The sequence below is a fragment of the Drosophila kikkawai genome, chromosome 2L (genome assembly GCF_030179895.1).
Source record: "Drosophila kikkawai strain 14028-0561.14 chromosome 2L, DkikHiC1v2, whole genome shotgun sequence".
Taxonomy (NCBI): domain Eukaryota; kingdom Metazoa; phylum Arthropoda; class Insecta; order Diptera; family Drosophilidae; genus Drosophila; species Drosophila kikkawai.
The window spans coordinates 13,678,997-13,704,297 of record NC_091728.1 but is presented as its reverse complement, the minus strand read 5'-3'; the positions used below and the strand labels follow the sequence as shown (position 1 = coordinate 13,704,297).

Here is a 25,301-nt window from a genome sequence, read left to right as displayed (position 1 = left end):
CCTCTCCTTGGCAGCTTCACTTTCGTAATTGGCGGTCTGTTCGCTGCTGGCTCTGCCATAGCCGTAGCTTCCCATTTCGGTCGCCTCATTCGCAGTTGGTCCGTCAGCCCATGCGATCCGTGTTCGCACCCGCACTCGCAAACGCAATCTGAATCGGTATCGGAGTCACAATTGCATCGGAGCCAGCCTTTAGTTTTCCCAGCGGCAAGAAATCGCGTCGGCAACGGAAGGAAATTCCTTTGAATTACTACTTGGAAAACCTTTAATAGTTGAAAATTTCAAAAGTGCGCACTGTGGAACGTAAATCTAAGCAAACTGGATACTCTAGGCTTCAAATATTTCCATCAACGGAAAATGGGCACAGGTAAAGTGGAGCAGTGGGAAATTACACCAAAATTTGCGTCGGTTTGTCGATGTCCTTGTGGTATGAATACCGTCGGAGCTGAGGATTTTACAAAGTGACAAAGAAGAAGAAGTTCTTCAATAACTGTAATGCAATTTGTTAAAGGCTTAGACCGTAAAGGATTCTTATCTAAATCAAGAAATTAAGCTTACTTTAGGTGGCATAAATTTGTAGCTTGCAATGTGACACAATCATTTCCATAAATATTTCGACCGTTATGGATTTAAGAAATAAAATAAAATATACAATATAATTACAGAAAGTGGATTTAATTTATATATAAACCATTTATGCTACTGGGCGTGTCTATAATTTATTCTTTTATGTATTTATTATTTATCTTACTTTATCAAAATTCCAGCTAAACCATTAATTATTGTGAGCGTCTCTATTCTTTATACTTTATATATTTAATTGTTATTTATCTTACTTTATCAAAATTTCAAACAACTATTTAAATATATCAGATAATCTATATCTCATGGCTTATGGCTTAGTTATGGTATTTGAATAATGTTGATTTGTCAAAAAAATGTATCATAGTCAAATGTTTTGAACATTATTTAGATTTGATAAAGGTTCCTTCCTTTCTTGTTTTATATAATCAGATAAATTATCATATTGACTTTTTAAATTAATATTATAAACATAAATACTTTTAAGATTGAAAAAAAAGTCTTTTGACATGTTTCGAACTTTTCTTCAATATTTAAATACGATGTCATAACTTAACAAATAACCTACCGTTCAATTTTAATATTATTTTGATATTAAGTTTTCTATTCTCTTATTATTTCTACCTTCCGTTCTCACACCCCCTCAGTTTGTCCCTTAAATAATTTTGATTTTTGAATTAACCCATTCTAAAAAGTCTCACGCCAAAAATGCAAAACTCTCACGTTTTTCCCATTCCCTTCCGGCTGGCAAACTCCTTTTTTTTGCCTATCAAAACATGTCCGAGATTTCCATACCAGTTCGAAGAGCATATTGTTTAAGGTTGACACATAAATACGTAACCCACACGCCGAAGAACTAACAAAAAAATGGGACGCCAAGCTGAAAGTGGCATCATAAATAAACAGAAATATGTAAAATCAACAATACAAAATTTTTTAAAAAGAAAACAACGGGCCTGCAAAAGGTCCGCGGCCGAAGGAAGCTGTTGAGGGTCCTCAGCGACCGATTCCGATGCAACCCCGTGAAGGCGACTCCAGCACGCACTCTGCCACTTGAGAGGTGTTAACACGCAGCGGGCAGGGTGTGAAAATTGGCAACACGCGCCAACATGGCCAGCCTCAAGCCGCAGCCAGCCGACTGAACCGGAATCCAACCCGCCAGCGACAATATGTCAAATGTCACAGGACAAAGGACCACAACAAAGGGCGAGCGTTTTATTTTGACAAGTGCCGAGTGTTGAACTTAATTTGCGGAGCGTGCCAGTCAAAGGGCTGTGCGAGTGAGCCCAAGAGCTGCTTTTACTTGCTAATCCGCGGCAAACACACTAGCAGCAGCGCCACAAAGTAGGCAACTCCAGTGGCAAACGCACACTATTTGGATATGGTCGAAGGACTCTAGGAAGAAGGAGCTTAGAGCTTAATAGAAGTTAAATAAGCTAAGCAGGGAAAGCAGTCTTATAGAATAAATATTATTAAATTTGTATATTTATTTGAAACATACATATTTTGCAAAGACATTACAATTGTATACAATCTTTGCCGATCTCTCATATTGATCCTGAGCGACGATGATAATCAAGGGTTACGAAATGAAAAAACAATAGGATATTCTGATACGATAGACCATATATCATATAATACTTGAATATAACTCTTCCTATAAAATTGAAAATATTTAAATTAATAATAATAATAAATAATAGATATATTATTCTCCTTTACTTTCAGCTGGCGATCGTCTGCTGGACATTCCTTGTAAGGTCTGTGGCGATCGTAGCTCTGGCAAGCACTACGGCATCTACAGCTGCGATGGTGAGTTCCCCCCTCGGAGAGGAGGAAATCCCTCTATGCCAGTGTAATCCTAACATAATACCTTTCAGGCTGCTCGGGCTTCTTCAAGCGTAGCATTCATCGCAATCGCATTTACACCTGCAAAGCCACCGGCGATCTGAAAGGTCGCTGTCCCGTGGACAAGACCCATCGGAATCAGTGTCGCGCCTGTCGCCTCGCCAAGTGCTTTCAATCGGCCATGAACAAGGATGGTGAGTAGAGTAACTCCATTACATCCTTTAGACACCCCGCCCACGTCCTTTGTTTTTGCCAACAAGGCTTTGTTTTACTTTGCCAAAACACACTTAATTATGCAGCAAATTAGCTCGAGAAGCCCCTGCTCGCCCACGTCAAGGTTTTTTTGGGCATAAATTACATTAAACTCGGAAACCAAAATGCCGCGGGCTCCCTCCCGTCCTCGGTTCTCCGTTTACAACCTCCACAACCTCCGCTTGTGGCCAGACTCGGGAAAATGCCATTTGAATTTTTGCTGTAGTTGTCATTAAGCTGATTATAAATTATGCGAGCCCCAATCCCGTGGTCGTGACTTGGGGGCAAAAGCCTTTTATGGGGGAAAAGTGTTGAAATGGGTCTTTGTCTTTTCGATGGGGTAGAAGTGTGGAAGCAGCAATTATAATTGTCAATATACTTAGATTTTTACACCGATAGGGAAAAGGAGCGTAGGGATTTTTAAAAATAAATGTAATAGAGACTATTAAGTGGTTAAGTGATACCAAAAGAATGGTTATTTTACCTACTAAAAACTGCGTCTTTGGCTTGGCAAAAAGATATATCCTTCACCCCTATATCCTTTTATATTTTTTTTTACTATAAATATAATAAAATAAAATATCTACAAGCACCAAAAATGCATTTCCGTAGCATTCAAACCCCGATGTTTTCGGAACTCTAACTTCACCCAAAAATCGAAAGGCAAATTCAGAGTGCAGACCTTAAGCCCAGTCTCCAGTCTCCATACCCAACCACATCCCCACTCAGCACCGTAATCGGCAGTCGGATAGCCATAACCAAACCGAATACACAACTCAATGCAACAATGCTAGCTTTAAAGCTCTTAAGCCAACATTAAATGTAGCATAAAAACACATAATAGCGATGAACACTCGTGGCCCGAGTGGGTGGGAGGCCAGTGTGGGGTGCGGTCTTTTAGCCGACTATATTCAGGAGCCAAGCTCGGATCGGGGATTTGGTATTCAGAAGCCACCATTGACGGGTTCACTGCACAGAAAAGCCGGGACAAAAACAAGGGACACGAGCAGCAGCAGCAGCGTGAGAATCGCTGCAGATTTTCTGGCACGCACAGCCTCTGTCCGCCCGTCCGCCCTTTGGGCTGAGGGTCGGCGATTGACAATGTGCACTTAATAGCGGATTACACGCATTATCCGCTCGCTGAAAATGCGACTAAAATGTATTGGCAATCAAGCGATGATGCCCAGAGCCCGAACTTAGATGTCAGTCGTCCCAGGGACAACTTCAAGGACCTTCCAGCCGAAGCATAGCAGATCCGAGAGCAAAGTTAGTCCTCCCGGCTGATGATGGCTGGTAGAGACCCAGCTCATGAGCCACCAAAAAAAATGGGGGCGAACTACAAAAGCACAACGGGCCAAGGAAAAACAAAACCAGCTAAGAGGGGTTTGTAGAGAACCGACTAGAAAATGCTCTTCTTTTGAGTTTAATTGGAAATGATTAAAGTTTAGAGGGGAAACTTTATTAAATGAAGGTTGAAAGTTTAAGGATTTTAGTTTAAATAAATATAAAAAACTCTTTCGGAATATAAATAACAATATGCATTTATAGTGTTTAGTTTTATAATAACTGAGTTAACTAAAATTATAATAACACATAAAATCTCATTATATCACTTTTATATTATCCTCTAGTTCTCAATGGTCACTTCCTTACACTCCCTTCCTTTTATAATAATCTTCACTCTCTTTATCCTTCCAAGCTCCCACAAAAAACACGGCCTACCCCTAGTAAGAGTAAGAACAATAATGGCAGGGATCTGAGCATGCTATGGGTTGTCCGTGTTCCTAACATTCTTTTGGGGAAATTTTCTTAGTTTGCCGCTACAAAGCCTCATGTTAGGCTGCCTTTTTGGGGTTTTTCTTGGCTGGTTGCCGTAAATAAACAACAAACACACATGGACGCCAAACCATTCACACATCCTCCGACACCTCCCATTGTCAGCCACCCCAAAAACTGAACGCCACTAGGAACGCTCCGCCCCAAAACGCCATTGTAGTAGTAACGCCCAGACAAAATGCTTTTGTTGTTTAGAGCAGAAAGCAAAAAAGCCACAAAAATCGTTCAAGGCACGTTTGTGTAACATTTTTTGTGAGTCTGGGTTGGGTTTGGAAATGTGAGTGGGGATGGGTGGGTGATGGGGGGAGGATGGGTCATGCGAGTAGTAAAGTTGTCCGGGATTCTCTAAATGTGATGACTACGCCGGGGTAGAAGTGGGTTCCGTCTGTGGTTGGCCATTTTTAGTTTGTCTTCCTGCTGTTAAGTTTCCGTTTGCTTTAAATGATTTCTTGGTGTTCCGAAAAAGGTCGATAAAGTTAATTGGAAAGGTGTTGGAAAAGCTAGCAGAGTTGGTATAGAAATTGTCAATATAATCTGATAGACCAGATATTATTACAAGATGGGATATAAAATATATAACATTACTCTGATTAAAAAAACCCTCTGTAGGACCTACAGGCAAAGTGTCCTGCGAAACCTCTACAAAAAAACGTAATGGAATCACTCTTCCCTCTTCTGGCAAGTTGGCAATGTGGCAGCATTCAGCTGACCAATCCTCCTGCCACGGCACTTTAGAGCTGACAAATAAGTTATTATGGGAAAATATGACAAGCTCCGCACATTTCGCTTTGTCCGAAATGCCAGGGACAGGACACCGCCCCTGCTCCAAAAAAACTGACAGCCTTACAAATGTTGGCTACTTTGTATGCTAATATCCTCGGGGAGGGACGACGACAACGAATCGAGAGTGGAGAAAAATAAAAGGAGACGCCGAGAGCTCTCCTAACAAATTATGTTGCCACTTGTCACATTTAATGGTATTTGCATTTGTATACACCAAAGTGTAAGCACCACCGACACGCACACTACACGTAGCATACCCTCCATAACACTCCGATTCCTTTGCTTTTTTTCCTTGGCAAATATTTACGCGGCATTTTAAGCGGATTTCTCATTTTGAGTGATTTGTGTCGCTTCTCGAATCCCATTCTTATAAAAAAGAACGATATGCATGGGGGCGCGATAATGTTAAGGTCCTTTTTCCCCCTCAGCCGGGTGCGTGATGAGCCGAAAAGTGATGTCTAATGATGCTTATAATGGCCATAACAACAACAAAAAAATATCTATACAATGATGGAGACGTTTTTGGGATAATAAAAAATCTAAACAAAATGGAGATGTTTTTAGAGAGAGATTGGATGTTAAAGATGGTTTTTATGTCTAAGAAAACAGAGTTATAGCAGCAATGGTCTTAAAATAATATAATTTTCTAAAGATGTATAAGGTTTGGTTTATTTACACCTTAAACAAATCTGTGAAAATATTTTTCTAAATTTTTAATATAGAAATAATTGGAGAAATTAAAAAAGAACAATGGTATAACATAAAAGTACTCTAAAACAAGGACTACAAATGCTTTGCCAGTTATTTATAAAGCCCATGGGGTTCTCTTGGAATACATAATATTTTTAAAGATTAATAATTTACTAATTACTACTGAAATATAAAAATTTGCCTCAGGAAAATATTCTCATTACTCGTTAGTTTATTTATTTAACAATTTCTTGTCAGTAGAATGTGAACCGTAATCAACTTTCGCTTTTATTTGCTTTTGTCCTGCGAACACTGGACTCTTTGCCACTCGGCTTGAGTTGGTTTGTACTAACTTTAACTTTAGCGCTTTCTACAAATCGAAAAGTTTACAAGCTGTGTGCAAACAAGGCTCTTAACGAAGGCAACAGCTCCCCCCAGCACCTCCTCGCTCTATTTCTGGCCAGGATTAGGCAAAGGCAAGACAAGGCAAGGCGCTAAGGCAAACAACAACAGCCGTGGACAAGAAGCCTTTCCAAGACTCAGCCAAGGGTGAAATAATTGAAGAGGACTCCCAAATGGAAATGTCTCCTAGTTGCGACGCACCTAGTGGTATATTGTTGCCTACTTCTGGGCGCTTAAGCTCTTCTGTCAACAGTCTGTGGTTCCGGTTTCCGGTGCCACACAGACCCAGCCTCATTTTTGGGCCCAAGTCTGTGGAATCGCTCCTCGTTGTGTCGTTCGGTTTCAATGTTAATTTTGTTGTTGTTGATGTCTATTCTGGAGACGACTTTTTGGCGCTGGCGCAAAAGGCAGACTCGGCTAATTTCATGACCACATTTCAACGTATTGATTTTTGCTGATGTGCCAGCCCGTACGCAATGCGTTTATATACTCGTATATCGGGTTGTGTGTATATACATATATTTGTGATATTTATTTTGCAGCTTTTAAGCCGCCAGGTTCGGTCGAGTGGCCGCCCCGCCCGCCACATTACGTATACGCAATTTCATTTACACATGGCTGCAGGGCACAGAAAGCCATGGCTGAGAGACACGCCCACACGGGCACGCTGCATGTTTTACTTAATTGACATTATAGCCTACTACGATATGTGCATACACTTTCGTCCGGCACTGTGCGACATGTAAATGCGCCTGGCTTGCACATGTCATGGACACCAGTCCTGGGAGGGAGTGGGCGAGGCCCATCAGTGTCAGTGTCAACATTAAAAGCGGATTTAAAATCACTCACACACACACCGGGCCAACGGGGGCTGAGAGGCGTGAAAGCCGTTGGCCTCATCATGCACGGAGCCACCTTCCGGATGGCAGCACAATGGCAAGAGGCTTTCAATGAATATCAAGTGTAGAGTGTACTGGGGTAAACAATTCCTGGAAATATTGTTACTAAGTAAAATAACTATACAAAGAAACATTAAAAAAATATATATTTAATGGCAAAAACACAGGAAAACAGGATTATAAATATGTTAGTATCAGTATAGTATGTATATAGAAGTACATACCACCTTGATTTCTCATACTTTGTAACCAACTATTTAATCCTCGTGAATATGAAATCTAATTAACACTTGACTTATAAGCTCTTACGGAAATCCAAGCTCTGGGACTTTCCCCTCTCCCCAGCCATCGACTACACCCATTCTCCTCCCAAAAAAAAGAACACCTGGAAAGTCTCTCAAGCCTCTCGGAAATGTGTAACAAAAAGTTACGCCCAGCGGCGAAAAGAGCGAGCGAGCAAAAAAAATTACAATCTACAAATCTAATTAGCAACTCATTACCAGGACCTCAGCCGCATCCTCCCCCGCAGGAAAGGCGAAAAGAAATGGAATAGAGAGGCAGAACAAACATATTGACCGATTTGCTGAAGCTAATCAATTAATTAGGCCAGAGCAGAGGGAAGCGCACCAGGACTACCGTGAAGAGAAAAACAATTATGTCAAAATACATGCACCCACACGGAACACGAGGAGAGAAGAGTCCTGGCCAGACAAAGGCGGCTGGCAGGAATGTCAGGATGCCAGAATGGGCAACGGAAAAGGCGGTTGGAAAAATTAATGATAAGTGGCAGTGGAAAAGCGAGCTGCCTTGCAGCTGCCGCGTTCCCACGGCAGGACACGACCACGACGACTTCACGACGATGCGGCACGCAAAATCCCAAATGATGATCATCAGGCGCTTGAGGAGGAGCAAGAGGAGCCAGGAGCCGCCACCCATAAGCTGAAAAGCGCAACGCGTGCCCCAGAAATCGAAATAAATAAAATCGTTAAACGATAATGAGCCGAGTCCCTGGCCTGGCCTGGCATGACCTTACTATATATGCGGGAGATACTACTGTCGCCATAAAAATCCCCCAAAAAAGGAAATATATCAAAATGCGATTGTTTGGCAGGCAAATTAAAAGTAAATAAGGCAGCGTTTGCAAATTGTGTGGGCGAGGAGGGGAGCACTGAAACCGAAACCGAAAATAAAATAAAAAGAAATATAAACCGTGAAATTAGGAAAACACTCGAAGTGATTCGATGTGCCCCTGGAATGATGATGTGCGCAGGGGTGTCTGTCCTGAGGTCGGAATCTGATTCGGTCGGGGGTTGCACGGTGCTTGTGCCGAAGTGCCTAATAGTCCATAATGGCCACAAGGGGCGGTTCAAGAACTCAGTTATCCATGGAATGAATAGTCGAGACAATAATGGGCTTTGAATTGAGCAATTGTCAAGTATTTAGGCGGAGAAAAGATATGACATCAGTTTACAACATAAATTATGCGGCTGAATGATCTTGAAATATATTTTTGAAACTGTAACCCGCTTGAACTGATGATTGTTTGAAATTAAATAACAAAATATGGCTTATTCAGGGAATATTTAATTTATTTAAAAATATTTCAAGGCTCTCCCTGGCTGCACTTCCTATTACCCTTAACCCTGCTCGATAAACCACATCTTCCTTAATGCGAATTGGCGCATTTAAAGCCCCTCAAGGGCTTCCGCTGTTCGGGAGGCAGGCAGACACGACTTTTGCATTTTCCATCTTCATAACTTTTGAGTAAGTAAATCAGTCTCGGCTTTCTTTCCTCATCAACGTTTCTGCTCCGGGTTGCCTTCCCAAACAAAGTTTGTGTCTTCAGCAAAGAAAAAGAATGGCATTGCGCCCGAAGGAAGGCTGAATGCAGAAAGCAAGAGGAAATTTTTTAAAATTTTCCTGCCCAGACAGCTAATTTTGTTGCCTTTTTCACACGTTTCTGTGTTTGCCCAGCGGGGGGGAGTGGCTTGGAGTCACGGCAAAAGGGTTAGCTAGAAGTTCCCAAGTTTCCTCTTTCGCCTCTCTTTTTTTTCTGCTGAACCACAATTTTTAAGTCCCGCTGGAAATTGGGACCCGAAGTTTGTTAAACCCGCAGCATAAAAATTTGATGAGTTTGGCATTTTCTTTAATTGAAATTTGTGATCTTTTGAAAGCTTTGAGACTTTTCCTCGCTCCTCTACGCTTGCTAGCTATAGTTTTTCCCTGAGCTTGAGGAGGAGTAGGACAAAGTCCTTCAAGTGGCTGCAGTCATTTTACACAGAGACGCACTCACATATGCGATTAGCTGGGGATTAAAATGTCACCCCTTTTGCGCCACGTCACGCAGCGCAGCGATAGATACATTTAATTGCAAACAAATAAAAGTCATGGCAGCCACACTCACACACATGGTGTGTTCCTTGCCACCCCCTCCACACCGCACTCGGGTTCTGCTTGGGGCATATGCAACAGTTCACACGACCGAGGACAGTTCATCTATGCTCCGCAGCCGGGTATCTTTGCATCTCTCCTGGGCTCTAATAATCGGTTTATTATGTCTTCCCGCCTGTCCCTCCCTCCACCGAGGCGGAGAGACTGCGACTATTTACCCAGGCAAATCGAGGCGGGGCGGGGTTCGGGCCGACCTTTGGGTCCACACACACACTTCAAAGCCTTCTCAAAAAGTTTCAAAGAGCGATTTCGGGAAAGAAGAAAGCCAGGCCGGAGTATCCTTGAAATTAACTTTATTTATTTAACTACTTAGAGGCAGATTATCGCAATTACACACTTGAACTGATTTTATTCAAACGAGATAGGAGGAAAGTCGCTTATCGGCAGGGAAAATCAAAGGGAAATTCAGGGAAATATAAAGGAAAAAGCTTATTGAAAATAAGTTACTAGGAAGTAAGGTTTTTTTTTCAAGATTTAAAGCTAGATTATGAAAAGAAAGGTTTACCTTTTAACAATAAATATATTTATTTATATTTATATTATATGTATAAAAAAGTTGGAAGGATACCCTCTTTCTAACATAGCACTCTTTAAGATTATTTCCCCTTCCTTTTCAGGCTTTTATTAACTCCCTAGTAATACCTAAAAGACTTCTAAATGATTTCCATAGTCAAATCTCTTCTTCCTTTCTCTCCCTCAGCTGTCCAGCACGAGCGTGGTCCCCGTAAGCCCAAGCTGCATCCCCAGCTCCATCATCATCACCATCATGCCGCAGCCGCTGCAGCAGCGGCTCATCATGCAGCGGCAGCACATCACCATCACCATCATCACCACCATGCCCACGCCCATGCTGCAGCCGCCCACCATGCAGCCGCTGCTGCGGCGGCTGCTGCAGGTCTCCACCACCATCATCATGCCGGTGGTCACCTGCCCGTCTCGCTGGTGACCAACGTATCGGCTTCGTTTAACTACACGCAGCACATCTCCACCCATCCACCTCCGCCGGCTGGGGCTTCGGGTGGCTTTCACCAGGGACCAGCTCCGCCGGGTCACCACCTCCATGGAGCTGCAGGCCAGCAGCCGCAGCAGCAGGCGCATGCAACGGCCTTCCATCATCCAGGACATCCGGGACATGCGTTGGCTCCACCTCATAGTAGCTTGAGCGCCGGCAGCAATCCGGGAGGAAACTCCAGCTCGATCTCAAGCAGCGGATCCAACGGTGGCGGTGGACCGGCTTTGCCTTTCCCCTCGCACCTGCTGCACCACAACCTTATAGCGGAGGCGGCCAGCAAGCTGCCAGGGATTACGGCCAGCGCTGTGGCAGCCGTGGTTTCCTCCACCACAACGCCCTACCCCACCGCCAACCAGGTGGTATCTCCAAGTAACAACAACTACTCGTCGCCTTCGCCCAGCAACTCCATTCAATCGATCTCGAGCATCGGATCCAGGAGCGTAGGAGCCGCTGGGGAAGAGGAAGGCCTCAGCCTAAGCCTGGGCAGCGAGAGTCCGCGTGTGAATGTGGAGACGGAGACACCTTCGCCATCGGCATCGCCTCCCCTAAGTGCCGGCAGCATCTCGCCGGCACCCACGCTGACCACTTCCTCCGGTTCGCCGCAGCCTCGACAACCGCCCTCCCCCCGTAGTCTTAGCGAAGCCACCACACCCCCTAGCCATGCCTCCCTACTGATTCGCAGCAACAACAATAATAATAACAACAATAACAATGGAGAGCACAAGCAGTCGAGCTTTACATCCGGATCTCCCACGCCCACTACACCTACACCGCCGCCTCCGGGATCACGGATGGGAGGAGGAGGAAGCTCCTGCCCAGGGGCTCCAGCCTCGAATGGTTTCCTAGAGCTGTTGCTCAGCCCGGACAAGTGCCAGGAGCTCATCCAGTATCAGGTGCAGCACAACACGCTGCTCTTTCCGCAGCAGCTTCTGGACTCACGACTGCTGTCTTGGGAGATGCTGCAGGAGACGACGGCGCGGCTGCTGTTTATGGCAGTGCGTTGGGTCAAGTGCCTCATGCCCTTTCAGACGCTCTCCAAGAACGATCAGCATTTGCTGTTGCAGGTAAGAATCTATCAAAATAAAATAAATAAATATATTTAAATTAAGGAAAACATTAACAAATGTATTTTTAATGTTTATTTTCTCTCTAAGGAATCCTGGAAAGAGCTCTTCCTGCTCAACTTGGCCCAGTGGACGATTCCCCTGGATCTCACGCCCATCCTGGAGTCACCACTCATAAGGGAGAGGGTACTGCAGGACGAGGCCACCCAGACAGAGATGAAGACCATCCAGGAGATCCTCTGCCGCTTCCGCCAGATCACCCCCGATGGCAGCGAGGTGGGCTGCATGAAGGCCATCGCCTTGTTTGCCCCTGAAACCGCTGGCCTTTGCGATGTCCAGCCGGTGGAAATGCTGCAGGATCAGGCACAATGCATCCTCTCCGACCACGTACGTCTTCGTTATCCCCGCCAGGCAACTCGCTTTGGCCGGCTTCTGCTCCTGCTGCCCTCGCTGCGCACCATCCGGGCCTCCACCATCGAGGCGCTGTTCTTCAAGGAGACCATCGGAAATGTGCCCATTGCCCGGCTGCTGCGCGACATGTACACCATGGAGCCGGCCCAGGTGGACAAATGAACACCGGAATATATATAATCGAATTCGATTCCGTAGCACCTAAGCGGCAACAACAGTTTTTGTCACCTGCAAAAATATTTGTATTCCAATGCGAACCCAAAAAGAGTTCAGAGATTCAGATGTGGAGGCAAATGGAAAAATTGCGGAAAATTTACCAATTTCCCGCGCGCAGCATCTGCAGCTGCGACAGTTCGCAGAGGGGACAGAGGGAAGGACCATGTAATAGCTCTGTGTGTGTGTGTGTACCAGGCCACGCCCCTAGACGCCTCCAGCTCCTCTTCCGCCCGATCCGTGGCCCTGCTGGCCTTCTCACATGTTGATTTATCGCCAACAACGCGTTGGCGCTCTCGCTTTACTTTCGTTTCATTTTCTAACATTTTATATTCTCATTTTATTTCATCTTTTTCGCCGGGATTTTTCCTTTTCATTTTTTATTTCATTCTTTGACTGCCTGTGCTCTGGTCTTTATTTATCTTTCATTCGACGTTTTGTCGTCGCTTTTCTAAAAATTGCTCATGTTATTTCAACCTGGCAGGCAACGTTTCCATTCCCATTCCCGGAGACCTTGCTGGCATATCCTGAGATAGCCTGGTCACTGGTATTCGCGTTTTGGCTTTGTAATATTTAATAGGGAATTTTGGGGTATATTATCAGGATTTGATATTGACAGTAAACAAGAATTGAAATAATCTAGAAATTGTTTGTAAATGTGGTTAATTAAGTATTTTACGCATAATTTATTTTTAAGAAAAACAATTGTCAAATAGAAACTTAACTGTGAAGTTGTTAACCTTTTTTGTTATATCTAAATTTATTTTACTTTTTAAAGGACTTCCCAAGTTAGAGTATTTCAAAGCCATCACAGCCAAAACCTCCATCTCTGTGAGCTCCCCCCAATCCCCGCCTTGATTCAATCTGACTTCCCTTTACTCACGGATTATTTTTTCTATATCTTTTTGCCGTTTCGCGTTTCCAGATAACGCGTTTAGAAATCGTGAAAATGAAAAAATAACTTTGCCGCAGGTCAAGCGACCAAAATTTATGTTCCCTGTTTTTGCTTCGCTGTTACTGTTGGTTGGGTTGGCCATTCCCCAGGCCCGATGTTTCGGTTAGTTTTATACATAAAGCCGGTGCTAAGGTATATCTATGTATCTACCACTGAATCGATGTACAATAACCGGCGCATTGATAAAAGCTTTGTTTATGCATATACCGAATGCTTTGTAATTGATTTTTACACACATTGAAATTCGTAAAACGGTATGAACAAAATATTAGATTTAGCACAAATAGTTGAAAATAAAAATCCTTAGAAATATAAACGAATGTAAAATGCTGGCGAGTAGCCAACTAAGGGATATTGAACATTTAAATAAATTAAAATATGATATAAAAAAAATATTTAAAATATTCGATGTCTTTTTATTGGGGTTTTTATTACATGATGGGAATATTAAAAACACAAAGAGGGAGAATTTAGGATACCAAAATAAAAATATCGATGACAGTGCAGTTCTTTTTGGTGGGCAACTATGAAGATATTGTCGTGGATTAACTTATGAACATTTTGCTATTTTAATAGTTTATTTTTATATATATTTTTTTTATGAAAAATATTTTACTCAGTTAAAGCTCTTGCCATATCAATAAAAAACACTCCTTTTACATTCGGATTTAAGAATATGGTTTAAAAGGTTATTGATGTACATTATTGCTTGTCTGAAATCTATAAATAAATAATTAAATAAACAAATAGATTTGGATTTTCATTTTCAAGATAATGCGTGTGGCTCTTGATGATTAAAATTTATATATTCTACCATTAGGTATAGACGAAGATATGTTATAAGGATACATTGTTATAAGGATAACATCTAATAACTCGTTAGGCAACATTAAAGCGCTTGGGAAATATATCATTCCAATCTTAATTATTAATTTATTAATTTTATTATTATTTAATATAAACACATACTTACTTTTACCGAATTCATAGTATTGTTATAACATTTTCTAGATTTTTGTGGATGGTGAGTGTGGCTAAATTTCAAAGAAATGAGATCAACAGGCAAGACGTCACCAATTTTGGTAGCGCTTGGGCAGAGGGAACAGATGTATATGGCTAAATCATTGCATCTAATCAAGGATATATGTATTTATACACTTATATATATGATATATATGAAATATAACTCCTTCTGTCTGTTATAAGCCACTTCACCCTTCGGGCATGGATGGGTTCATGCTAATTTCCCTGAAACTAAATAAATAAGAGAACCCCAAAAACTCAAAAACCCTGGCGAGCCAAAGTAAATTGTGTTAATGGAAGTAAGGCCTAACAAAAAATGAGAAAAATATGGAAAATGCTGGGCAATTAAAACAATTAAGTGCTTCCACACTATTTGCAGAGCAGGAAAACTCGGGTAAAAAACAGAGTCGCGCGCAAAAAAAAAGGCCAAGAACAAATGGCATCAAAAAAAGTGGCCAAAACATTTTACAGGACAAAGCGAGCGGCAAATAAAAATGTAAATCATAAAAACCGAAATGAAAATAAAAATCCCCAATTTGTATGCTGTCGCATATTTCTCAAAACGCTTAAGGATTGTCCAAGGAGGTGTACCGCAGAGGAGTGGAGCTGAAGCCGTAGCTGTCATAAATTCTGTCAGCAGATCCGCATCCGAATGGGAACGCCTTGACAAAGGACATGTGCGCCAGCGTCTATATTATTGATGCCCAGCGAACATCTCGGCAATCTCGTCCTGTCATCAAAGAGCCGATTCAATTGTCTGAGACAAATGTCTTTGGCAAAAGGTAAGGACCAAAGTCTTATTTAGCATATGCAAACGCCTCGAGCGAAGAACTGGGCAGGGCCGGCCGCACAAACCGCTCGGACATGTTGCACATCACCCTTTTAGTTAACCCTCCCCGAGCTCCTCCTCCACCTCCTGCTCCCCTTCGTCTGGGGCCGGGGGAAAACTTTCAGCAGCAGCTCCCAGTTCTTTTCACACTTTTCCTTTGGCCATGGGCAATACATCTTGGGCCACAAAACACAAAATCGTCTTAAGTATTTTGTGTGGTTTAAATAAAGTAAAAATAATATTGCAAAAATAAAAACCAATGTCCAGATGTGAGTGGGTGTGTGAAAGGATAAGCGGGCTACATCCGCTTAGCGTTGTCTTTCTCTAGTCTTGACATACCCTGCCTAGAATTAAGGGCACTTGGGTTATGTGAAAGGTTTTGAGGTTTTAAATTAGATAAAATGTTTGTATTTTAAAATATGTTTACAAGGAATTAAATTTACTTTAGTTTACTTTTAATATCGATTTTAATAAATAATTAGAGAGCTTTATAAATAAAGATCATGCTTAAGATTACGATTAAAAAAGTGCTATTGAGTATCATGTTTTATACCTAAAATATAGATAATGTTTTTAACAGGTTAATCCAGGTGAAATTAACGTATACATATTATACGTCCTACAAATATTTAATTAATATTATTTATTAATTTTTTAACCATCTATAAATCTATTTTTAAATGTTTGCTTTTATTTTCTTCCAATTCCACATCGCCTCTCTATATCTTATTATTATTTATCAATCTCCAAAAGGACATCCAATAGTCACTCAAAACTTACCCAACACTTTTCGTTTCCTTCACTCGTTTCTTGCCTTTCATTTTTGGGTCTCGTTGTTGCGTAAATGATTTTATTTCGTTGCTGTAAAATTTTTGATGTACTATTATTCTATGCCCAAGTCCCCAATGTCCATCATTGTTTTTTATAGACACATTGCTGTGCACACAGCTCGGCAAAAGGGTTAATTCCCCGTACCCCAGAATCGCCGACATCGCCATCATCATCAACAAGGAGCGCTTCATTGTCAGCATGACATGCGAATTAGCCATGGCCAAAAAGGTGGGCTGCATATTGGATGTGGGATGTGGATCTGGGACTGGGATATATGCGATGTGTGATGTGTGTGGAATGTGATATGGGTTATGGGTTGAGGTTGCTAGCAGCTCTCCACGCAATCTTGATGATGTGAATTGTGGCACTTGTCCATCCAATTCGGAGCGTGGGCAGACGTAAGCACAACTCGGGATAGGATTGATGGCTGCATGGTAACTTTGAGTTTGTGCATAGAAATTGCGCATACGCCAAGTGGGCCGTGCGCCAAAATGACGCCAAGTTCGGGGGGGCAAAACAGCACTTATAAGCTTGTAATCTGTGACAGCTACAAGAGGATGAGCCACCGGAATCGATGATTATTTGGAAAGTCTGAAAATTACATTCCAATGAAAGCACAGGTCAGAGTGAGTAAAGGAATAATTATGGAATTTGGCTTCAGGCTGTCTATAATGGATACTTTAAGTAGTGTAAATGTAAAAAGCAAGTTATTAAACTTAAAGATTTTTTTATTTTTTTCAAAAAATGTTACCACAATAATATTTCAAAGCTTTTAATGGAAGCACAGGTCAGAGTGAGTAAAGGAATAATTATGGAATTTGGCTTCAGGGCCTTAAGTAGTGTACATGTTAAAGACAAGTTATTAAACTTAAAGATTTTTTTATTTTTTTCAAAAAATGTTACCACAATAATAATTCAAAGCTTTTAATGGAAATTAACCTGAAATTGATATATTAAAGTAATAACAAGAAAGAAAGCTAACTTTGGCCAGCCAAAGTTTGTATACCCTTGCAGGTAACAATTAAAATATATCATAACTAAGCCAAAAATGTATTAATTTCGATTCGGAAAGCAGTTCTGTGTTAGTTTTTGATAATTTAAAAAAACTGGAAACCAAATTTAAAATTTTAAGAAATCAAAATTTTTGGCCATTTTTGCTAATTTTAATGATGCTACCCCTTATCATATTTCGCAAAAATGGCCAAAAAATCGATTTCTTCCGGACACATCTAGAAAGATTCGCATGTTAATGCTGATCAAGAATATATATGGTTTATGGGGTCGGAAATGATTCCTTGACTTAGAAAAATATTATTTTGTATTATAAAATCTGATTTTGTATATTAAAAAACTTCCTAATTTTTTTTAAATTAAAAATATCATAACTCGGCCAAAAGAACATTTATTTTAAATCGGAAAACTGTTCTGTGCAAGATTTTCTACAAATAATAAATATGCATACTTCATTTAAACATTTTGAAAATTCAATTTTTTATCAAAATCAAAAATTTTAATGATGTAACCCCTTATAAAATTTTGCAAAAATGTCAAAAAAATCGATTTCTTCCTGACATATCTAGAAAGATTCCCCTGTTGATGCTGATCAAGAATATATATACTTTATAGGGTCGGAAACGTCTCCTTCACTGCGTTGCAAACTTCTGACTGAAATTATAATACCCTGCAAGGGTATAAAAATATGTAAATACATATATGTAATAATACATTAATTTATTAAGAACTAGTAAATAATATTTACTATTAAATTAGAGATACATTTTAAATATTTTCCTAAAATATAATACGTTTACTATTATATTTCGTAATTAAAATAATAAATTATTAGAAAAGCTTACTAAATACCTAAAATGTACATAAGAAAATGGAAAACACAAGACGGAAATGAGAGCAGACCCACCTTGGCTGCTGCACAAAATCACACTTTTGCCATGGAAACAAGCCAGGCCACAGCTACCTCCCACCCACCCACATTCACATCCCCTGCCCACTCACACGTCCATAGAAGAGAACGCCACAGGAAAGCATCCGTCGGAAACAGAACAGACCAGACCAGAGATACCAAGTCAGGCCACGGCATAACGTGCAACTTTCCAGCTTTCGCCGCAATCAATTTTACGGGTGCACAGCAGCAGCAGCGGCAGCAGCAACCAGGAGGCAGCCTCGTATGCGGCAGCGGAATTAGAGCAACCCCGAGCACAGCCCCGCCAAACCACTCAGCTAACCACCCACCCACGCAAGGACCCATCCTCCTGCAGACCCAGAGCATCCAGGACACCCACAAACAGCGTTAGACACGCAACGAGCGAGAGCAGCGCACGTGGTCCTGCTCACATGAAGGTATTAGCGCGTAACATCGCTGCATGATTAACCTCCTCCATGGGTCAACGCCATGCGGACGAGGCGACGGCAACTGCATGTGTACTCTGTTCCGGAGTGGGCGTGGCCCTGTGCCTAGCTCCATCCAGAGATCTGCCCTGCAGCCATTTGGTGGGGTCATGGGAAGTGAAAGCCCTGGACCCCTCCAATGTGATTACAAAACAAAAACATTTAAGCCTAGTGCATTTTACAACATTTGTGCGCCGAAAGCCAATTGTTTTTTAGGAAAAATATTTCTTTTTTAATTTATAAATATATATTTTTTAGAAATACTATAACCAAATTCCATATTTTACAAAAAAAAGGGCTTCTAAATTCCTTGCAGTTTGAAATTGGATCAGGGGACCAAGTTAAGATTAAAGAACTCAAGTAATTTTCTAAATATTGTTTTAATATTATATATTTTAATTTTATTATTTTTTTATTTATTAATTTTATTAATTACCATTTTGATGTAATTTGAGTAATTTTCTAAATATTGTTTTAATATTATATTTTTTAATTTTATTATTTTTTATTTTTTTATTTATTAATTTTATTAATTACCATTTGATGCTGAATCGAAATATATATTATATGTCAAAAAACTTATTAAGTTTCTTATTTAAAAATTATTTAAATTTAATTTGAAATTATTTTACATTTGTAATTTTACAGCACTTCTTATCCTAGGTTTGAGTCCACGCTAAATGTTTTGGTATCCGCTTAAAATAGAGTGACCAGGTGCGCTCACAGTGAAAACACCAACAAAACCCCTTCGCCACGGCGGCATTTCCCCCCACGGCTCCAACGGTCTCTGTTTTGATCTGATTCGCACCTCCGCGATTTTCGCATTTCGTGTCTCGACGTGTCAGTTGCAATCAGTTGTCGTTATCAAACGGGCAGCGCCAAGTTCGTAATCTCCGCCAGAATCGCCAAGTCAGACCGCGAGAAGCACCCACCGTAGCAGCAGAAGCAGCACAGCAGCAACAACAAAGACAGAACAGACACAGAAACTGCACTCAGAATGGCGGAAAAAGTGAACGTGTGCATTGTGGGCTCCGGCAACTGGTGAGTGGAGGAGGAGCACCCTCGATAATTGGACAATGCACTTATATAATGATTGGTTGCACTTTGCCCTTGCACCGCGCACCTTGACCTTGCAGGGGTTCGGCCATAGCGAAAATCGTGGGAGCCAATGCCTCCGCGCTGCCGGAGTTCGAGGAGCGGGTGACCATGTTCGTCTACGAGGAGCTCATCGACGGCAAGAAGCTGACGGAGATCATCAACGAGACGCACGAGAATGTCAAGTACCTGAAGGGCCACAAGCTGCCCCCCAATGTGGTAAGTCCTCCGCAGGATACTCCCCCCCAGAGGGCTTATGTAACTGCTGTGTGTGTGTAGATGGGTTTGTGGCGGATTGTTAACAGCCCTGTGGCTTACATAAAAGGCTCTCGCCTTGATCTTGACCGTGTGTGCAGCGCCAAATTATCTAATCAGACCACAAACTGCAAGCAAGTCTATTTTTACCTGCGCTCTCTCTATGTCTCTTTGTGTCTCTCCCTTGTGCGCTGCAGTTTCACCTTCGACTCTCTTTGCACTCGCCTTCGCCTGCGCCCTCGCTCTTTGGGGGGAGCTCTCTTTGACGCCTTTGACGTAGGTCAAGGCCGGCTTGGCCCTCCCCAGAGCTGCTTCTCCTTACTTTTGCCACACAAATTGCGTCAATATTCCCCATTAGGCAATATAATTGTACGGCCGATAAGCAGGGTACTCGAAATAAGCTGTAGTTGGACATATGTACGTCCTCCACAAAGCACTTGAACTGTTCTGTTTTGGCGATTATCGATAAGCCGCCGCCAGCCCCTACTGTTTCGGGTTCGTAGTGGGGTGGTAAAGTCCAGCACCTTCGGCGGTAATTCATCCCGGCTGTCCTGGTTCCAGTGTTTGCCCTGTAAACAGCCTGTTGATGCCAAGTGTTTGCCAACTTGCTTAGGAAAAAAACCTCCGCGCACAGACACACATAGCCCCACGATTACAGCCATGCGTTAGCGGCATGGAAATTGAGAAACGTGAAAAACAGCGAGAAAATATGCTAAGCCGAAGGGGGGAACACCCTTACCCAGTGTAGGAGAATTTTATGCTACAGTAGCTTTAATTTAAAAACGACCGAAAAGTGCTCTTTAAGACTTAACATCAGTTAAAATAAAGGGAATAAACCATCGCACAAAAGGTAGATATAGGGGAAAAAAGAATAGATAAAGCATTCATATATAGCTTGAAAAATATATATTAAATCAAATACATATTCCTGCATATATAAACAAAGAAAAACATATATAAATAAATATTCTTATTCTGGTGAATCTGCGCGGTAAAATAAATGTATTTCTTCTGGATTAAAAACAAAAATTTATATATAATGAAATGTCACATAGAAAATTATGCTTAAATTTGATTAAAGTTTAATGAAAAATATGTTTTGCAATTTCTGTAATTTATAAAAATTTCAAATTTCATAATATTCAAATTCATTCATAAACAATTGTGTGGGTTCTATAAAAGTTTGCAAGCTTTTTCGAAACATTATAAACTAGCTTGTTAGGTATAAAGTCCCAAACATCTGGCTTAAAAATATTATAATACCCCCTGTAAGGGTATATTAAGACACAATATATAGGCTAGATTTTTTTATGCTTTGTCGGTTTGTTTTGTATAATTAGAAGACGCCTTCGCCCATTTGGAACACACATACATATATTCGTAAATTTTGGCAAGCTTTCACTAGTCTCTGGGCGCCAAAACAACAACAGATGAAGCCAAAAAAAAAAAAACAAATGAGACTGAGCAATTTTCTATAAGCAATGATCGGGATCAATGTCAGAAATGCAACAAGTATGCAAAGGCAAAGGCAATGAAAATGAGTCAACAAGTTAATCGGTTTGGCACGAACGAAAACGGAAAATACTATAAAAATATTGTTTGTTTTTGTGTTTTGTTTTTCACTTTACCTACTCTACTGCGGCGGCTTAGATCGGCACAAGTGGTTAGCACTTTTGATTAAGGCTTTCGCAGCTGCTAATCAACGCCAATAGCAAGTCTATAAATACATATAATTAACAGTTGTAGTAATAAATTATGTGTGTATTTTCCACACGGAAAAACAATAGCTAAACCTGTATATTTCTCGATCTCTAAAAATAATCTATTTAGTTTTTTATCAAAACATTAGATAAACGTTTTACCTAACGTAACCGTAACCTTGTGCAAATGCCAAGTTTGCCTGTTATCTAAATTGGGTGTTGTGAACTTTACACTTATATAAAAAGTCTATCGCAAACTTCCCACAAACAAGTTTATATTATATTTTGCTGCTCGGCATAAACTCATTTGGAATGCGACAAACAGGTTGGCAAAGGCAGCGACGTGGAAAAAAATATATTACTTACCATATCAGGCTCGGGCGAATGAGCGAGCCCGCGATTTAAGTAGTCTAGACAGCAGAGAGACGCGCCCCCAAAAAGAACACGTGCTGGGAAAATGATTTCCGCAATCCGTCTGCAGTTCCCTTCATTCAACCTTCACTAGGCTGCTTATCACCGCTTTCCTTATCACATAGTAATTAACAAAATTTCCTCTACTTCCCAACAGGTGGCCGTGCCCGACTTGGTTGAGGCCGCCAAGAATGCCGACATCCTGATCTTCGTGGTGCCCCACCAGTTCATCCCCAACTTCTGCAAACAGCTGCTGGGCAAGATCAAGCCCAATGCCATTGCCATTTCCCTGATCAAGGGCTTCGACAAGGCCGAGGGCGGTGGCATCGATCTGATTTCCCACATCATCACGCGTCACCTGAAGGTAAGTCTTCAACGCAGAGGTGACCCTTTGAAAAGTCTTATCTTCTGCTTGATTTCCCTGCAGATCCCCTGCGCCGTGTTGATGGGCGCCAATCTGGCCAATGAGGTTGCCGAGGGCAACTTCTGCGAGACCACCATTGGCTGCACGGACAAGAAGTACGGCAAGGTGCTGCGTGATCTCTTCCAGGCTAATCACTTCCGCGTCGTGGTAGTGGACGATGCCGACGCCGTGGAGGTGTGCGGCGCTCTCAAGAATATCGTGGCCTGCGGTGCGGGCTTCGTTGATGGTCTCAAGCTCGGCGACAACACCAAGGCGGCCGTCATTCGGTTGGGTCTCATGGAAATGATCCGCTTTGTGGACGTCTTCTACCCCGGCAGCAAGCTCTCCACCTTCTTCGAGAGCTGCGGTGTGGCGGATCTGATCACGACGTGTTACGGTGAGTGGCGGGGAGAGGTCATCGGGGGCACAGTGGCGTGATTCTTAGACCCAAACATTAGCTATCAAATTGCTCTAGTTCAGGTATAACAATTAAGTTAAAAGGAGGCAGTTATCAGGTACAAAGTGCGTGATAACTTATCAATTTGTGAGTAATGTGATGGAAACATTATTTAGTCGTATCTGAGTTCTAGAGATCTCAACCTAATGGCTTTATAGAGTCGCAAAGTTGTGATAAAAACAATTCAAAATTTTATAAACAAATGTTTTCTTTAAAAAAGTCACAAAGTTGTCATGAAAACAACTTGTAAATTTTATAAACAAACATTTCCTTATTATTTCGTACCTTTGCAAAGTCACAAAGTGGTCTCAAAATGAACTTGCAAATTAATTAAACAAACAATGTTTACAAATAATCGGAAACCGGTAGCATGTCAAGTTGTAAACAAAACAAAGATTGAATTACTAACTGCCTTCAGCTGAGGTTTATTTACCATAGTTTGTGGTATTACTAAATAAAATTCCTATTTCAACAGGTGGCCGCAACCGTCGCGTCTCTGAGGCTTTTGTGACTTCCGGCAAGACCATTGAGGAGCTGGAGAAGGAGATGCTCAACGGGCAGAAGCTGCAGGGACCACCCACTGCCGAGGAGGTGAACTACATGCTGAAGAACAAGGGACTGGAGGATAAGTATGGCATCTACAAATAATAATCATTTTAAAGAAATATTAACTAATCTTTCTTTATATTACAGATTCCCCCTGTTCACGGCTATCCACAAAATATGCACAAATCAGCTTAAGCCTAAAGATTTAATCGATTGCATACGCAATCACCCCGAGCATATGTAAGTGTTTTGTTCGCGTTCGTTTTATCTCGTTTGCGCCCGTATGTCCCGTTATCCCGCTATCCTGTTATCCCGAAACTCCCCCGAAAAGTGCTCTGCTTTGTCTTCTCACTGTTTGCCTTTGATTTAATAATTCTTTTCTTAGTTTTTATATTTATAAGTTTATAGTTTTCCCTAACCTTAGTTTGTGCACCTTCTGTTTCTTTAATTTTAATTTTGGAATGTTTTATTTTATGTTAATTTACTGCTCCCGTTTCCTAACCAAACGTAGCTTAATTTTAACTTTAATACAAAATGCTGAATAATAAAACTCGAAGCGAAATTCAAAATTTCTCAAAATTATTGTATCTTCTTTCAAAATTGTGATTACCAATCCAAAATCCTCATCAAAATCCATTTCATACCCAATTATTATTCAGCCATATTTCAGCCGTAGTCATTGCAAATTTTCAAGTTCAAATTGATTATTTTTCATCCATAACATATTTGTTTTCTTCTCTTCTTTTTTATATTATACTTTTCATAGGGACACGTCCATCATGCCGTCGCCAAAACTCTAAACTGTGTTACACCCAAACCAGATCAGTCAAATGTATATTGTAAATACTACTACTCTACCCGCATAGATCAAGTCAAGACCAGTCATCTTCATCCATAAAAAGGCATATATAGCTATATACGACCTATATATATGCCTCAAGTCAGACAAGTCGCTTTTCATATCTCTTTTTTACCTGCTAATTACTGTTTTCCATTGCAATATTTTTCCCCATAATTGTTTAAAGTGTTTATGTGTCTTAGGTGAAGAAACAAAAACAAAAGAACCAAAACTAAAAGTGTCATAATTGTTGAAGATAATTGGATTTGTTACAAATAAATATGATAAAATATGAACAATTTGTACATACCACTCGAAAAGTGTTTCTCATTCATACTACTTATACATTCGAAATTATTGGCAGCTACAAATCGGCAGAGTACGTATGGAAAATCCAAGTTTTATACATTTTGCAATTTTAAGTTGTTCGGCACGATTATTGGGTTTTTGTAACCAGTGTTAAATGAGTTACTGAGTTTACCAGCTATCGAATCGCTTTATATTAATGCTTTGCCTTTTCTATTCCACAGGCAAAATTTGTAAATCTCTAAAGAACGTTTTTAACACTTTTTATGCACCACAGAGAGAGAAAGAGAGAGTAATTGTATTTTTTCAGCACAAGTCAAAATCTATGATACTTGGGACTCCCATGGTCCACTAACTACCCAGCCGACCATAAGGATTGTGTATAGGTTGTTTGTTTAGTTAGCTATATATTTCTTTCAATCCGATCCCACGCATATCCAAAGAACCACAGATGGAAACTAACAGTCAACACCAAAGTCTGCTTTAATTTTTAAATTTAGTTGTTTTTTAAAACGTAACTAGCCAAGAAACAAGCGCGTGTACCTAAGCAAGGATATTGTAATTTTGTGGCCACGAGTATTAATTACAACAGCAATCGGAGGCAGCGAGCGGAGAGAACCTTAGTCTAATTTTAATCGGATTGCGTAGATCTTAGATTTAACTGTAAAAAAAACAAGCGTTGTCGAAATAAAAGCTGATTAGTTAAATGAGTTGTTTATTTATTTTACCCTTGCGGGGTATTCGAATTTTTTAAGAAGCTTACAATTCAGTAAGGGATTCCTTTTAGACTCTATATATTTTATTTA

The 25,301-nt window shown here is 41.0% G+C and overlaps 2 protein-coding genes across 3 annotated transcripts; both read left to right on the top strand.

Moving 5' to 3' along the window:
- The first annotated feature begins 354 nt into the window (after window positions 1-354).
- Window positions 355-12,467, top strand: dsf (nuclear receptor dissatisfaction). Its single transcript, XM_017166327.3, has 5 exons — window positions 355-364; window positions 2,308-2,391; window positions 2,460-2,621; window positions 10,441-11,816; window positions 11,907-12,467. Exons 1-5 carry the CDS (start codon window positions 355-357, stop codon window positions 12,387-12,389), a joined length of 2,115 nt encoding a protein of 704 aa, XP_017021816.1. The 3' UTR covers window positions 12,390-12,467.
- A 6,826-nt stretch (window positions 12,468-19,293) lies between these two features.
- On the top strand, window positions 19,294-25,202 carry Gpdh1 (Glycerol-3-phosphate dehydrogenase 1). 2 transcript variants are annotated; one of them, XM_017166662.3, is made up of 7 exons: window positions 19,294-19,525; window positions 19,621-19,798; window positions 22,103-22,309; window positions 22,373-22,745; window positions 23,281-23,434; window positions 23,499-23,591; window positions 24,720-25,202. In XM_017166662.3, the coding sequence occupies exons 1-7, from the start codon at window positions 19,482-19,484 to the stop codon at window positions 24,730-24,732; spliced, it is 1,062 nt and encodes a 353-aa protein (XP_017022151.1). In that variant the 5' UTR covers window positions 19,294-19,481; the 3' UTR covers window positions 24,733-25,202. The 2 variants fall into 2 exon arrangements, with proteins under 2 accessions (XP_017022151.1, XP_017022143.1); XM_017166654.3 differs by lacking the exon at window positions 24,720-25,202 and adding an exon at window positions 24,118-24,501.
- The last annotated feature ends 99 nt before the right edge of the window (window positions 25,203-25,301 follow it).

Coding starts and splice junctions, on each gene's coding strand:
- Gpdh1 (XM_017166654.3), top strand. CDS start 19,482: ATGGCGGAAAAAGTGAACGTGTGCATTGTGGGCTCCGGCAACTG. Junction 19,526..19,620: donor ATTGTGGGCTCCGGCAACTG/GTGAGTGGAGGA, acceptor TTGACCTTGCAG/GGGTTCGGCCATAGCGAAAA. Junction 23,435..23,498: donor AACAAGGGACTGGAGGATAA/GTATGGCATCTA, acceptor TTTATATTACAG/ATTCCCCCTGTTCACGGCTA.
- dsf (XM_017166327.3), top strand. Junction 2,392..2,459: donor CGGCATCTACAGCTGCGATG/GTGAGTTCCCCC, acceptor AATACCTTTCAG/GCTGCTCGGGCTTCTTCAAG. Junction 11,817..11,906: donor ATCAGCATTTGCTGTTGCAG/GTAAGAATCTAT, acceptor TTTCTCTCTAAG/GAATCCTGGAAAGAGCTCTT.